General features: G+C 50.5%; 1 protein-coding gene across 5 annotated transcripts in view; it reads left to right on the top strand.

Moving 5' to 3' along the window:
• Positions 1–12,280, top strand: part of Arhgef7 (Rho guanine nucleotide exchange factor 7) — a 107,316-nt gene extending 95,036 nt beyond the window's left edge. For 4 of the 5 annotated variants that reach the window (XM_055608388.1, XM_055608386.1, XM_055608390.1 and 1 more), the window contains 4 exons: positions 1,683–1,859; positions 8,747–8,846; positions 9,125–9,179; positions 10,034–12,280. In XM_055608388.1, the coding sequence (XP_055464363.1) occupies positions 1,683–1,859; positions 8,747–8,846; positions 9,125–9,179; positions 10,034–10,156 (455 nt within the window). In that variant the 3' untranslated portion in view covers positions 10,157–12,280. The remainder of the gene's footprint in view (positions 1–1,682; positions 1,860–8,746; positions 8,847–9,124; positions 9,180–10,033) is intronic. The other variant, XM_055608387.1, reaches the window with a different exon arrangement.
• The last annotated feature ends 3,885 nt before the right edge of the window (positions 12,281–16,165 follow it).

The raw sequence follows: 16,165 nt of genomic DNA, 5'->3' as shown, positions 1-16,165 counted from the left end.
AGAATTGGTTGTAACTGATGAGCAGGGTAGGAGAGCCGTGGGGAGGCCGGGGTAATCTAGCAAGCTGTGGAATACATATCGAAGTGGTTGAGCAGTAGTTCGTAAATACAGTTTTGATGATTAAATGTGATGTGTTGTGATAGTTTGTAACCATATCCAGCAGTTTCCTAGATTGTGGATGTGTGGTTTTTAGTCATCACCCTCCAAGTGCTTAAAGTGGAGTGGGAATTCCCAGCTTACAGTCTCAGGTGACCGTTGGCCGGTCTCTGAACCCCCTCGTGTGGCACAGGCTGTCTAATTCCCTCTGAGTGAGTGGCAGTGCCCGGGGGTGGGCTGCGGCCTCCTGCCTCAGCTGCCTGAGGAGGGCAGCTGTAGTTTGTGCAGAGCCTTCTTCCCTGCCTGGCTCGTGCTCTGTACTTCCATTCCTTCCGTGCGAGAAAAGCACTGGTCATTGTGCTAAGTTTGCTTTTAGTTGAAGCTCTGTGTCCCAGCCTGCATCCTGGGGCCTCCGAGGTTACAGCCGCATGTGGCTTCCCCCGGCTCTCTGAGACGCAGGATAGGCATACAGTTTGTGCTGGACACGTGATACAGTTGATGAGGCCATTTGGAAATGGCTCATAGAGAACACGTTTCCACATTAAATGTCTAGCAAGGCATTTTGGGAAGTATAATACAGTATTACCTGAAGCTCTGCACTGTTGAGTACATGCTTCGATGCCAAGATGGCTTTGCAAACCAAACACAGTTGGCATTGCTTTCTGTCTCAGAGAAGGAATGGCCTTTAGACTTGGAACAGCCTATTTTGGTTGCTGAACCTTACCTGTGGTTTCTCCCCACAGGAGCCCCATACAGCCTTGCATGCCCACCCAGCTGCTGGCCAGCTCACGCTCACATTGCTAACCACTGCATGGAGTTCCTTCTGCCCCATTCCCTTGCCACTGTCTCTTGTCACCTCCCTTTCCACATGGTGGCATTGCCAGTCTGTACTCATCTATTTGATGGTAAAGGGTCCACATCAGGGGAGGTGGACATAGACACACCCCCTGCCTGGGGCTGAGCTTGAGTGCCAGGTGAGCAGGTGTTGGGAGCCAGGAACCCACTTTGCCCCCTTCTCTGTACTCAGACTTTAGTGCTGGGGCAGGCTGTGGGCTAACACGGTAAGTTTAGGCTCCGGCTGTTGATGTGTGTTGTCTCAGCCAGGCAGTAATTTAAACAGAATTCTTGTGGAGGTATTTTGTATCTAGTCTATCATTTTCAGAGGAGGGCATAATGCTTAATGTTAAGGCCACACAATTAGTACCTTTTTATAAATTGTGTCCTAAATAAATTATTAATAGAAGTGGTTAATTGCCAGGCGTTTATAGAGTCATGTTTGGACATGAATGTAATGTGTAGATGTTTTTAGCTGAGGTTTGTAGGTATCTAAACAAAGCCATTCGAAGCAGGACTGTGAGTTAGGCTTACTGAATCATTGGGTTTGTTCTGAGGGTTGTGCTAAGTTTGTTATAAAAGCCCAGCAATAAATAAGGAGAAACAAACATGTTGCCATTTTTTTAACAATATTTTCTCTTTCCCTTCTCTTCCCATCACCTTTTGCTTTTGTTCCATGTTTTGGTTGTGGCTCTTCCTGTCCGTCCCTCATCCCCTCTGCCTGTCGCACCTGTCACTTCATCCCGTCTTAGCATGGCAAGGCACTGACCTGATGCATAATCACGTCTTGGCTGATGACGACCAATCAAGTCTAGACTCCTTGGGTCGTCGCAGTAGCCTTTGTCGTTTGGAGCCCTCAGACCTCTCGGAAGACTCTGAGTGTGACAGTGTATGGACAGCCCATAGTTACAGAATGGGTTCTGCATCCCGTAAGAGCTGCTGCTCCTATATCTCTCACCAGAACTAACGCACTGAGCCTTTCTTAACGACGCTTGTATCGCAGCCTGCTTTTCTTAGACGTTTCTTGCTGTTCCTTGTCTCTCTTATGTGATATTTTAACAACTCTGGAGAGTGTCTTGGTATTTCCCATTGTACCTAGTGGAGGCTTACTTGCCAATCTGAGAATGAATTTAAACTGCTGCCTGTTGGAGGGGGGGGGGGGGGGGTCCAATGAGTCTGTACCTGCGGGGCTTTTCCCATTAGGGAGTGTTTTATACCAGCCCCAGACGGGTGGGTTTTTTATTCTCCGTGTAGCAACTGTTTCACTTCCTTTTGGATACAGCCGTATGGACACTTTTCTATTTTATGCAGCCACATAGGTTTGCGTCCAAGTGCCACCACGGAGAAGACTCTAGCCTTACACATAGGGATCTAAATGTTTCTATGTCTAATGCACTTGACCAAGTAGCTGTGGAGAGAGTGAGTGTCTGTGCCCGAAGCACCGAGTCAGCTGGCAGCTGCTCTGGTGACGGTGCAGACCGCCGCATGGACTCCGTGCCTGGCAGAAGCACACCAGGCCTGGTGCCACTGGGTGTTGAGGGCAGACGGGAATCTGTCTCCACCCACTGCTCTGTGCCTTTCCGTGTGTGCACCATGGCTGTGAGGGGAGAACTCCCTTCCCAAAGGTGAGTTCACCATCACGGCTTAGGTATCCACTTCCCATCACACCACACTTCCCTGAGCTGCAGAGATGGCTACCGGGAGGCTCCCCCGAGGCTGTGTGCGCCGTGGCAGAAGCTTTGCTCTCTCTGCTCATGCAGCTAAACTGCATTCAGAGAGGTGCTTGGTTGAGCGCTTGGCTTGGCCGCAGCCTGGCTGTCCCCACATCCTGTGCTGTCTGTGAGAGCCATGAGCACCTTGTTGCTTTGAACACCAGTCGCAGTGAAACTCTTACTACAGCAGCCCTGTAGTTCGCCCTGATAAACTCATTACAATTCGGTCTGAAGAAAGACGGAGCAGGTTCCCACCTGCTGGCCTGGGAGACACTCGCTCCGTTCCCTGGGGTTGTTGTAAGGAGTTTTCACTGGCCCTGAGGAAGAACTGAATGTGACTCCACATTCAGTTGCAGCAGCAGACCATAACTGGCCGTTGCCTGTAGGCAGCCCTGCCTCCGCATACTGTGGTGTCAACATGTGACCTTAGGGATGGATTTTAAGTGTTCATTGACGCCTGCTTCAGAAACGCTGCCACAGTAAATGGGGACTAATGTTCTTTCCGTCCTTCAGGGTATAGAGCACTGGTAGCCATGACCTCTGACCCTTAGTCCTCCTTGTCAAGCTAGTGTATACAGTATTGTATGCCCTTTGCCCCTCTCCTGGGAGCTGGGTCCTGCTGCCACCTGTAGAGGTGGTGTGCGTGGAGAGAGGGCTGGCCTGGAGTCGCTGGGGCAGCACAGCTGCTCACAGCAAGTCAGTCTGTTCCTAATGGCTGGAGCTGCTATGCCCATGGAGAGAGTTTGTATTTTTGTAAGAAAGTCAAGGAAGCAAGCCTTTAAAACTTGCGCCCAGTATTAATTCCCAGTGGAAACGAGGTTTATGTAGACTCTGCCAAATAGCAAATGGGATTTTTGAAAAACAAAATATGAAATGCCTATATTTTGTTCACTTTCATACAGTGACATAAACAGCCCTGTTGTCACGTCCCACACAGTGTGTCTTTGCTGACTGCCTCAGGCCCCTTCCCCCTCCCTCGCCGTAGCATGGGTTGCCTGTCACCAGCTGTGGTACAAGAGGGAGGCACAGCTGCTGTGCTTGGGGTTTTCTCATGACAGCAAGTGAAAGGCCACTCACTGGCTGTGGTGAGGTGGCGTTGCTGTGGGTGCCGTTCTGACAGTTTGCCCTTGCTCCTTTTGTGGGGACTGTTTGGGTGCCGATTTTTGTTGAGGCCAGTGCTGTGGAAGAACAGCTCAATCTTTTCTTTGCGTTTGTTTTGAATGTCTGACATTAGTTTTGTGACCTGGTTAGACGTTTGTTAGTGCCACAGGCACAGGAGATGGTCCCCCATGTGGCAGAGGGGACGCAGCGTTGGAGGGGCCGTCGTTTCTGCGTTTGTGGAACTGTAGTCATGCTGATAGTCCCTAACGTTTCTGCAGCTCTGTAAAGCCCTGTGTACAGTGAGTGTGATAACGGAAGGATGCACACTGAGCGAGAAGGTAGGTCCAAGCCATCCCGGGCCTTCTCTAGGTGGCCCGACAGTGTCCGTCTAACTGGTACTTGCCAGAAGTCTTTACTAAGCTACATTAACTCTGTGTTTGGCCTAAGCTTGCCAAAACACAATAATGTGTATATAGTGGTATAAGATCTTGGGGAAATCTATATATTGTGCTCTTTATCTGTGAATGGGAAAGCCATTTTAGTACAAGACTCCCATTTGAAAACCTACTTGGATGTATATCTGAATGTTGCATTGTATTGTACAGTATGCTTATTGTCTGTGGTTGCATATGGCAATGAAGTGTCTGTTTTATATAAAAAAGACATCTGTTCTGTACAGTTGAAATAAATTTTGCATTTGCTAGCCCTTGGCTTTCATATTTGTTACATGGGGGAGGGGCATAGCGTAGTCTGAAGCTGAGTGTGCCACAGCCATTCTCTGAAGCTGGCATCTTCCACGGGCCTGCCTTCTTTCTGCCATGATAGAGGACTGCTGCTCTCTTAGGTGGGATGTACTTAAACTGTACATCTATGTAGCCCTAGGCTGGCCTGAAACTCACAGAGCTCCACCTGCTTCTTCCTCCCTGGAAGGAAAGGATGGAAGGGGTGAGTCCTCAGGCCCAGCTCTTTTTTTAAACAAAGCTTGTTCTCAGAGCGGCATTTTCTTCTCGCGGGGAGAAGAAACTCAGTTTTTCAGCTCTTCGTCTGGACCAGGGCCAGCATTCCCTTTTGTTTTGCAAAGTGCCTAGTAGAGAAGAGAAGCCCCTCCTGGCAACAGCCCATCCTTTCCTGGGCTGGAGAAGCTAGTCCCAACCTCAGAGCCCTAGGTAGTGTAGCCTGTGTGACTTGCGTGCTACTCAGGTCTCTGAGTGCGCTGTTTTGTTCTATCCTGAAGGTAGTATCAGTTGAGTGTAAGTGTTGCAGAGACATGTCACAAGTGTATCAGGCCACTCACCAGATGGTGACAGACTTAGTCATTGTATTGGGTACAGGCAAATCACCTGTGTGCGCCCATATATGTAACATACCCTCACACAGAGTGTGGTCACAGCTGTATGTCATCCCATGGTCCCTGCCATGAGGGAATACCCTGGGGTGATTGGCTGTGGCAGCTTAGAGTGTACTGTGAAATGGATTTCCTAGATCTGTGGTTCTCAGCTGAGACCTACAGCCTGGTGGCCTTGAACAGTGGAGGGCAGGGTTCCAAGACAGCTGCAGTTTGACTCTTGCGTTTTTTGTTGCTGTGAACTTGATCTTAGTCTTGAATCACATCCGTGAGTTGCTATTGCCTTAGGACCTAGAGCCTGCTGGTATCCCCAGCTTGACAGTGACCCCAAAGAATGACCTTGTAAAGTTATCACTGAGGACTTGTGGTTGGTAAGACACACCTGCAGGTTTGTTCCTAGAGAGGCCTGCATGAGAAGTGCTAGATTGTGGTGGTGTAGCCTGTTTTCTGTTCTCCGTGTGTCTGTCTGACATCTCTCGCACATGGCAATCACAGTGGAGAAGGCAGGCTGACCAGTTTTGTGGGGGCTGTGGGGCTACCTGGCACTTCTCATGCTGTCACCCATAAGAAACACAGGAAGCTACTGTTGGTGCTGAGAGTTAGCGAGTGCTTAGCTGAGGAGCCTGGGGGTGCACTGAGTCACAGTATTCGGAGTATTTATGTCTAGCCTTCCCCAGTCTGTGGTGCTCTGGACATGCACCGTGAACCTCCAAGAAAGGGCTACAGGAAGTCTTTTGGGAAACAGCGACAGCAGATCCTGACTCCATCTCCCCAAAGGCCACAATTTGTAAAACGCAGCTCTCTGCTGAGAGCCTTCACGATGTGTGTGTACCTAAGCTCCTGTGATGGGGTTTAAGAAGTTTAACAGCATGTGCTTACATGCTGTTTCTCACTTAGGTATTCAAGAAAGCTGTGCTGTGATGCTACTAAGCAGAGCAGTATTTCAGTTACAGTGTGTTACGTGTTTTAGAGACCTATTGTTCTTAAAATAGTCCACTAACTTATAAACATGGCTTTTCTACCCTTGGTTGTTTTATTGAAAGGCCACCCATTAAAATTATCTTAGAAAATGCATGTTCTGTTGAAAGGCGGTCTGCGGTGAGCTGACAGATGTCTGTTGTGCAGGCTAACAGTCCCCATTGCAGGCCTGTGGCTGGCCATCAGGGCCTTCAGCAGCTCTTCCACCTGCCTGTTCAGAGCTGGAACATTAGTGCCAGGAACACCTTCAAAACTTAAGACTTGATGGGGCTCTTGGTGCCTTGTACACACAGCCATTTCACATCCAGGACCCTGTCACATGTTTTGATTTAATGGCTAGGGCCGTAGCGTTTAGTTTCTCAGACCCATCATGTTACTGAGTGGAACTCATGGCCGTTACCTCTGACTTCTTTTGGTAAGAGCTGCCTGTCAGACTGTACCTCTCAGAACAGTTCTGTAGAAAAGGCCCTTTTCCTGGGCTGGAGAAGCTAGTCCCAACCTCAGAGCCCTAGGTAGTGTAGCCTGTGTGACTTGGCCCTTTTGACCCCAAGTACTGAATGGAAACTCGATGGTTAGCTGAAGGGTCAATCTTCAGGGAAGTGTCGTTGGTGAGTCTGATGACATCCTTTGTGTCACTTGCATAGTCTGGAAGCTTTAATGCTAGAAACAGATTTTCCATGAGAAAGGACTAAAAGAGCTGACAGGAAGTGCGTGGGCCACGCTGTTTGGTAGTTACAAGGCTTTGTTTGGTCTCACCTGCTGGTCCTTCTCAAGCCCGCATCAAGTCTAATGTGACAGAGTAGTCACCAAGACTTTTTAGCACTAAGGTAGTTACCAGAGACCATCCTGAGCAGACTGCTTGTCTGCTGGATAACTGTGGGAAACCTGGGGAGTCAACCCACGTGCAGTTCCCTGGCTGCCCTCCTTCACCAAGGAGCTTGGGTCCAGTAGCTCAGGCGCCCTCCTCTTTCTGGGCACATTGATCTTGCAGTAACTTCGAAAGACCACCTGGCCTTGTGTGGGAGGCTCTGGTGAGCACGTGCGTGCTGCTTTCTCATGTTTCCCTGTGTGATCCATGTGTCCATCATGCTCAGCAGGAAAGGAGGCCATCCAGATCTGCCTCTCAGCTGGACCCTGCCGGGCATGGCAGTGGGGGCTGACATTGTCAGCCTGCAGGTTTTTAAAAATCTGTTCCTGTCTAGGACTCTGTCTTAAAGGCCCACATTTCCAGGACTGTGTCCTCAGCAGAGCGTGTAGATGCAGCCCCTTCTAGGGCAGGGTGGCCATCTTAGGGGTAGTCTTTCACAAAGTATCCTGTGAGAGGACAGATGTCTAGCTACTCATGGGATTCAGGGCTGGACTACCTCACCATATTATACAGGCCCCTCCCTCCACTGGCAAAATTGTGCTGTGTGACGTAGACCTGGCTTGATTGCCTCTCCTGAACTTCCCAAGGTGTTTCTAGCCTCTGTCAGCGCAGCAGGCCTAGAGAGACAGGTGGTGGCCTAGGGAGATATGCCGGAGGCCACAGTCTTCCGGGCCCTGTAGTTGCCCGGTAGACCGCTAGCTCTACATGCTGGGGCACTTTATAAGCCCTTACTACCAGCTGAGCCAGCCGTGGCTCAGTTTGTTCAGAGGAGCACAGCTGGGGTTAAATTCCCTGCAAAGCTGCTTGTCACAGTGCTGTCTTTCAAACGCAGTTTGAGGGTTTCCATGACAACAAGGGTGCACGAGAAGTGCTCCTCAAAATCTGGTGTGCTTTCAGGAAGACACAGAGCACACCCAAGAAACAAAAGCCAGTCAACCCCATTTCCATAGTCATCTTCCCTCATGCCCTGTGCTTTCCTCAGCTGAGTGTTGAGGCAAGTATGGCCCTCAGCAGCGTGCACCCGGAGTCCCTCAGAAAGAAGGGTCAGGCAGTCACATGGTGCACTTCTTCGTCCTGGCGCTGGCCTCTTTAGGCCGGTGTTTGGCACAGTGTATGTCAAGAGGCGGTCACTGGTCAGCATCTGTGCCAAGACCATGTACCTGTGGCGCTGTGGGTGGCCTGCTTTCTTCCATTCAAAGCTGTGTGTGTTCAAAGGACCGAGAACATTTTCACACAGTGATCAGTCAATAAATTTCTCTTTTTCTAAACCACGTGTTACAGTGGCACCGCTCTTTAGACGTTACTGTGCACCTGCATTTTTTTCCTGATGTTTTGGCTGTGAGCTTCAGCCCTTGGTACTACGCTGCCAATCCTGCCCTCAGGCAGCCCTGAAGGTTTTTTTTTTTTTTTTTTTCTAGTTGACAGACTTCTTTCCTTTATAAGCACGAGAATTGTGCATTCTTTAATGGTATGGTCTTCCCAGGGTTGCTGGGATGATATAATGGTTTAAATTTTGATTGTGTATTGTGTACAGTGTGGTCAGATTTTTAGCATACTTGCTGTTGGAGATTTCCATATTTAAAAGAGTATAATACGTTGCAGAAGAGGCTATTTTTACTTATTTTGTTGCTGCTGCTGCTGTTTCCTTTTCTCTGTAATGTTTTGGCCGCACTCAGCAGACAGCTGGAGAAAACTGGTCAAGGAGTTCAATGCATAGTCACTGGCGTGTGTATAAGTGATGTGTAGTGACGTAGGTGCCCTTCCTTGGTCCTGCGTGGCACTCACAGGGGGCTTTTATTTTTAATGACCCAGGTTCACGCAAAGAATCTGCTCCACAAGTTTTGCTTCCAGAAGAAGAGAAAATTATAGTCGAGGAAACCAAAAGCAACGGGCAGACGGTGATAGAAGAAAAGTAAGATGTTTTGCTCTGTTACCTGCTCCTCTCCCATCCTATGGGGCACGTCCCTCTGACCTCTGCTGAAGGCTGGGGTGCAGCCCCACTGGTGGGGGTCGGCCTAGGCTTGGGATTAACCTGAGGTACTCAGGGTGCTGCTTGCTCTGAATGGATTTAGACAAGGGACCGAGTAGGCAGAGCTTGACCTCTGCTGCCTGGGTAGACATGGAGGCCCTACCAGCCTGCACATCCTTGGCACACTACCACCGTTCATGTCTTATTCTGTCTTGTTCCAGGAGCCTTGTGGACACGGTGTACGCATTGAAGGATGAAGTCCAAGAATTAAGACAGGTGCACCAACCAGTTTTTAATTATAATCAGTTTTTCTTGTTTTGTTTGTTTTTGGGACAGGGATTTTCTGTGTAGCCTTGGCTGTCCTGGACTCACTTTGTAAACCTCGAACTCACAGAGATCTGTCTGCCTCTGCCTCCTGAATTCTGGGATTACAGGTGTGTGCCACTTATAATCAGTTTTTTTAAAAGGAGAAAAAGGGAAGTGCTTTTTTTTTTTTTTTTTAAAGGAAGCTTATTGTAGACTAAAAGTAAATCCTACAGCCAACAGCCTTAAGAATGACAGGCGAGGGCTGGAGAGATAGATGGCTCAGTAGCTAAGAGCACTTATTGCTCTGCCAGAGGCCCCAAACTTCAATTTGCAGCATCCTCACGGCATCTCCTCTGTTAACTCCAATCCTGGGATGTCGGCTGTCCTTCAGGCCTCTAGGTACTGCATGCACATGGTAATGCAGGAAAACCACCCCTACACATAAAACAATCCAAAAAAAAAAAAAACACTAAAGAATTCTCTCAGCCATCATATAAAAAATACCATCATATATAAAAAAACAGTGACAGGCCGGGAAATACACATTCTGGGGCACTGCTGTTTGGTTATGGGCCACCTCGGGGTTTGTGGGAGCAGTCTGTGGCCCTGTCCGTCATAGATCCTGAGTAGCCTGCCCCTGGCTACTCAGCAGCAGGGCAGTGGTGCCCAGCCAGCTGTGTGGACGGCAGTATTTTTTTTTAAGCTGTGTTTTATTTTGACGTCCACAGCACATATGGACGCCAGGGAACAGCGTGTGGCTACCTCAGGGTGGTGGAGGGTGGCTGAGGTGTGGGGCCGTGAACTGCTGTCTTCTTGTCTTATAGGACAACAAAAAGATGAAGAAGTCCTTGGAGGAGGAGCAGAGGGCTCGAAAGGACCTTGAGAAGCTGGTGAGGAAGGTTCTAAAGAACATGAACGACCCTGCTTGGGATGAGACCAATCTATAGACTGGCCACACTCTCAGGGCTGAGACAGCAGCTCCCAGGCAAGGTCGGGCCACTGGCCCGATGCACAGTGACATTCAGGACTGAGGAAGGTGGTCGTCATCAGGCGAGAGGCAGTGAAGAGCTGCTGCTGAAGTGGCTGGTGTGAGCTGTGGACATGAGGCCTGTGCTGAGCAGGGCTCTCCTGCTGCTTCTTGCAGGGACTGAGCAGGGGCCTCCGGCTTTTGGACTTCAGTTGAATCTAAAAAGCATACCTGTGTTCTTCTTGTAAATACTGAATTCGGAACACATGCCTGACATGTGACTGGCCTAACCCTCTTGCTAGGACTTCCTTCTCAGCCTTTCTGGCCACGGGGATTAAAAGTGGTGTTCCTGAAGTGCTGCAGGCAGGAGGGAGGAGCAGCCGGGGCAGCTGTGTGACTGTTTCAGCGCAGTCTCCATGGTGGCGTCAGGAATACCCCATTCAGGCACTGTTGTCTTCTTAACTGCAGTATTCGCTCTCAGGCTGTGGCTGTGCCCAGGGCATCATGGAGTCTAGGAAGGTGACATCACTGTCTGCCTGTACAGCGCGCTCCTGCTGCCTGCCCTGCCTGGGCCCTGGAGAAGCAGGCCAGCCGTGTGCGTCTTGGCTGCCCTCCCCTAAGGGAACTAGACCCTGTACATAGGCGTGTTATTTATTCCATGTTCTCTAGCCGGTGCTGCTGGGCAGGGTTTGGCTGCAGGCTGTTTTCAGCCATGAGCTCCGCTTTGCCTTCAGCTGCAGTCAACATTGTCCAAGCCACTGAAAGGCCCTCCTTCCCCTCCTTGACGAGAATAAAGCAATACATATCCCAAGTTGAACTACACAGGGAAAGCCCCAAAGGACCATGCCCTGGCGTGCCCGTCCGCAACTCTGCTGCCTCCCCAGGCCCAGGCAGGCCCTGGAAGTCTGGTGGCCTGGGCTAGAGGCACTGTTTGATGTTGGTCCAGGGCTTGCCTCTGGTTTGGCAATAAGTGACAGTGACCTCAGGAGCTTGGCGGTCTACATCCTTCCTCCGGAGAGGTTGTTTTGAGGTCAGAGATTCTTCTGCATAGAAGGGTGTTTGTCTTTAAACAGTCAGTTGCAGCATGGCTGCCGGGCCTCAGCATAGCCTCTTTTTCTAGGACCTGGCCCCTGCTCGCCCATCCTGTGTGGAGGTTTCCGAGCAGGCGTTTGAAGGCCCTTGGCGTTCCTCCACACTGGCTGGCTGCAGTGTCCACCTTGCGTCTGTCAGGATCCGGCAGGCCTCTCTTGACCTCTCGGCAGCGCCTCCCACTCCTTTTAGCGTGTCACCGGTCTGTGTTGGGAGGGAGAAGATGAAGGGTACTCCTGTTCTTTCTGGTCAGCTCTGCTTCCAAGCACTTTGCTGACCCGAAAGACAGTGCAGCAGAAGACGGTGCATTTGCTGTCGCAGTAGGCCTTAACTCAGGAACAGCAGGCCCTGCATCTGCCCACTGCTGGCAGCAGGTACCCAGGGTTGCTGTGTGGCTCCGCCAAGAGTAGGCAAAGATCCTGTGTGCTGCTGTCCTCAGCACCGCCGGGTTGCCGTCGGCACCCAGGACAATGTCTTACAGACCTGCCTTAATGATTAGCTTGGAGACTTCCATGAGTATTCATGTTCTAACCCCCCCCACCCCCGGGCAGGGCGGCTGGGGGTCGAGTGAGCACGCTGCCTTTTCCTGTCACCCAGCGTCTTCCAGGCTCTCCAGGGAGCGAGTGTTTGCATCCGAGAGCAGTTTTTAGAAACCAGCCCTGTTGTACACCCATTTCTCTGCTCCAGTCTCTGCGGGTGGGGCTTTGCTGTCAACAGCACAGGGCGCCATTCCCCAACTGTTACTCCTCCGTCCTCTCTAAGGGATGAGGGGCACTAAGCCATTTCCTCTCCTGTAGATGTGAAGCACTTTCCGTTCTGAACCATGTTGCGATGTAGCAGCCCCTGATGCTCCATTGTCCTCTCCCATCTGCTGTCCATGCGCCTGTGTGCACTTCATGCCAATCCCCCACTTCCTGGGATGCCCGGGGCATCCTGACATTACAGGACAGCCGGTGTTGACCACTGCAGCGTGTGTACTCTATCCTTGGGATTATTAAACTCCCTATTTTTCTTATCTCATAAAATGTGTTCTTTTATGTTCTTTGAGATGGTCTCCGTGTGTGTGTGTGTGTGTGTGTGTGTGTGTGTGTGTGTGTGTGTGTTGGGTTTTTAGGTTTAAAACTCCTGATATTTTTGATGCAGAAAATACCATGTGAACCCTTGAAATCATTTGGGAGCATTTAATGATGGTAGGAGTGGGAAAAGAAATTACAGTGGTGGCAACTGCCCCTCCTCCATCCTGGAATAACTGGTGATAGAATGTGGCCATTGAGTGGGTGTGTTAGGACGTGGCCCATTGAGTGGGTTTGAACAGAAGGCAGCAGTTCTGAAGGGATCTGGGGCCCACATAAGAATCACCATATGACAGAAGGGGATTACCATGTGCCATTCTGTCAGAGCCCTGACACCCTGGATGGTGTTGAGAGAGCCCCTGGCACCCTGGCAAAGGTGCCCTCTCCTGTCCAGAGGGATAGAAGACACCATCAGACGGGGAAAGCTACCAGGTGGAATTAGAAAGATAGGACCCGCATGGATGCGCCCCGGGGTGTGACAGGACACTGGAGATACTTGGCCAAGAAAACAGCATGCGTGTTTTGGCTCATGTTTTCCAGAGGTGTTTGCTCCTGGTGGCTTAGCTCTTGTCACGTTGGGCCTAGAGTGAGCCCAATGTGTGTGGTGAAGGGTTCACTTAAAGAGGTCAGGGGCCAGGAGTCTCCATCAAGGACACACTCTAACTTAGGTGGAGTTAGGTGACCTAACTTAGGTGGTTCACATGTCTCCTGGTATACCACTCTGGGACCAAGCCTTCAGTACCAGGGTCTTTGGTGGCACTCAGGATCCAAATTGTAGCACGAGTCACCTTTTTTTAGGATCCTTACTCTTGCCAAGAAAACTGAGTTAACCTGGTGTGTTAGTTACTTTTCTCTTGCTGATAAAACGTCATGGCCTCGGCACCTCACAGAGCGAAGGGTTTAGGTAGACTTGTGGTCAGGGGGTTAGAGTCCATGATGGCAGAGCGAAGGCAGCACCCTGAAACTTCTAACCACACACAGGAGGTAGACAGCACACTAGAACAGCCTGTCTTCTGAAACCCCAAAGCGTGTCCCCATCGGCACCTCCTCCAAGTACACACCCCCTAAACTTTCCCAACAGTTCCGCCAGCTGGGATGTGGGGCCCTCGCCTCAGGAAGGTGGACTGAAGGATTTGATGAGGAGTATGGTTCTGAATCTTGTAACAGATTTCAGGGACACGGTGGCAGGTCTTTCTGGGCGCGATCCCCTGGCTTGTCCCCCAGTGCTTGTGGTTGTCAGCATCCTCTACCCAACTGCCTGTTGTCATCCAGAAGGCAAGCCTACATGAAGTGGGTACAGATGTAATCCAGACATCCACCCCACACCCAGTCAGTAGCGAGCAGCATGAGCTGGGTTGGGGACATGGGGATTATGGTCTGGCCAGGAGGAGGCTGTGTCAGTGTAGGGCCTAGCTCTGGTGGACAGTGCCCTCAGTTACTAAGGTAGCCATGAGGAATGTCTAGCCAGCTACCATTTGCATCAGAGAATCCAGAGGAAGTCAGAATCCAAAATCTCAAGGGTTTCAGTTATTTCAGGCAAAAATGACTAGAGAGATAATTGTTCAGACGCTCTGGACACTTGGAGTTTAAACTGGCCTGGTTTGGAGCACATTAAGCCTTTGTCTTGTCTGTGTTGGTTTTAAAGTCTAGAAGTCCCCCCACTTGTGGAAGAAGCATAAGCAGCATACCAGAATACCAGTCACAAACGCCTGCCCCGGTGTGCAGCAGGGGCGAAGGAGAGCACTCACCCAGGACAGGCTGCGTTGTACATTTGTGCCATTTCTTTAACCCCAAATAGGCACTTAATTGTCTTCGTGGCTCAGGTAGGGATTGCAGCCTAGCTTCCTGGGGTGGGTGGTTGCCGCTGGGAAAGTGTGCTAGCCTGGCTAGCACATAGCCATGGCTCTCAGACGTGCTGTGGGTCAGGGGGTCGGACTTGCCACTCCTCCCGTGTGTCTTGTCTCCGGATGTTGCAGACCTAATGTTTTGTTGTGTGCACCCATGAGGTTGTAACACCCAGGCACACCTTGCACTTGGCAGCAGCCCTGCTTCTGCCTCCCAGTGGCTGGCACTAGTGTGCACCAAGTATGTGTGGCTTTTTTGTTTCTTATGTTTGTTTTTGAGACTTGCTCGCTTTTGTACCCCAGGCTGTCCTCAGACTCGAGGTGTTCCCCCTGCTTCTGCCTCCTGAATGCTGGAATTGACAGGTGTAAGTTTTCATGGTTATCAGGAACAGGGGTGTAGATGCCCCCTAAAACATTTTCTCTGTTCCCACCACTCAGAGCTGCACTCTGGACTGCCATGTCATGGGTTACACAGGAGGTGTGATTTGTCCCTGCCTGGCTCCTGTCCATAGGCGGTTCTCACAGATTGGTCTCCAAGCTGTAGCACTCATCACTCCATAAGGGTGAAGCCGCTGTGGGTGTGCCGTCAGCCTTCGCATAACCTCGTCTGCCTCAGCCTTCCATATTAAAAAGCATGTGGATGTTTCTCAGGGTTGGGGTCAACAGCTTCTGGTGTGGTTTGGGGGACTCTTGTTAAAAGGACCACAGTAGCAAAGTCAGGGCTCCAGGAGAGGCTGTGCACAAAGGGAACAGGCTGGGAGCTCAGGGGAGGTCATTAATTTAGTGTCCCCACGGCCTGCAGGTTTGTCAAAGCCAGGGACCCCTGCCCTGCACCCACACTCCCCGTTGGGTCCTGGATGGTACGAGGGTCACTGAAGATAGGAGAGCCACTGCCCAGCAGAACTGCAGCCCGTCCAGTGATGGGTGGTGGCAAGACACTGGCCTTCTCAGACCCCTCCAATGGGAACTCAAGTCTTAGACGCACTCAGTAGGTTTGCGTCTAGAAAGGTGTGTTCTGTGAGGGAGCTGCCACCTTCCCAGCCAGGGCCTGCTGCCTTCCTGCCCCTCCTATCCCCTGCCCCTGTCCCCTTTATCCCCCGTTCCTGTCCAGCCTACCCTATCCCTCTACTTCCGGGTGAGTAGTAACACCAAGGGACTCCATCCATCATAACCATCCCTTCCTCTGTCCCTGAACACATGCTTCCTCCAACCCTCTTCAGCACTGCTGTGTTGCTGTTGGCTCCTTGCAGATTTTGAGCCCGTGTAAGAAGTAGGAAAGTTGATGGGGACCTCTCCAGACCATTACATCTCAGGGTGGCTTGAACTGTCTCCAGAGGACTGGAGATTAAGTGGCAGTGTGAACCTGTCTGGGGTCACTGTGTGTCACAGCTCATGTCCAGGGGTGTTGAAGCCATGGCCAGCATCCCTGGGCCGGTCCCCAAGTGCCAGGAAGCTTTGGCTTCCGTGTAGATATGCCCTTTTATTTTATTTTATTTTATTTTATTTTATTTTATTTTATTTTATTTTATTTTATTTTATAATTACTGTACTTGATATGAAGCAGTGGCTCCCACACTGGTATTTTTGTATACTCTGAGCACATTCCCACCCTGTTACCATCATCTTTGCCCTCCTCCCCTAATGGCCAGTCTCCTTCCCAGATAATCTTCCTTCTGTTTAGATGCATGTGTGCGCACAAGTGTAACCTTGGTTGCACATGTGAGAGAAAAATGTGGCCTGTTCATCTTTTGGGGTCTGATCCATTACTGTGCCAGTGTCCAGCGCTCTTTATGTTCCTGCCAGTGACGTAGTTTCTACTTTATGGCTGAATGAGATGCCGCTGTGTAGATGCAGCACATTTTCTTTCTTCCTTTCTCTGCAGAGGGACACTGAGGCTGATTCCTTTACTTAGCTATTGTGGATCGCACAGCAGGTAACATGGATGAGCAGCTGTGATATGTCAACTTAGACTCCATTGTGCTA

The sequence above is a fragment of the Psammomys obesus genome, unplaced genomic scaffold (assembly GCF_907164565.1).
Source record: "Psammomys obesus unplaced genomic scaffold, mPsaObe1.curated_primary_1811, whole genome shotgun sequence".
In the NCBI taxonomy this organism is placed as follows: domain Eukaryota; kingdom Metazoa; phylum Chordata; class Mammalia; order Rodentia; family Muridae; genus Psammomys; species Psammomys obesus.
Note: the sequence above shows the minus strand (reverse complement) of the source record. Positions and strands in the feature narration are given on the sequence as shown.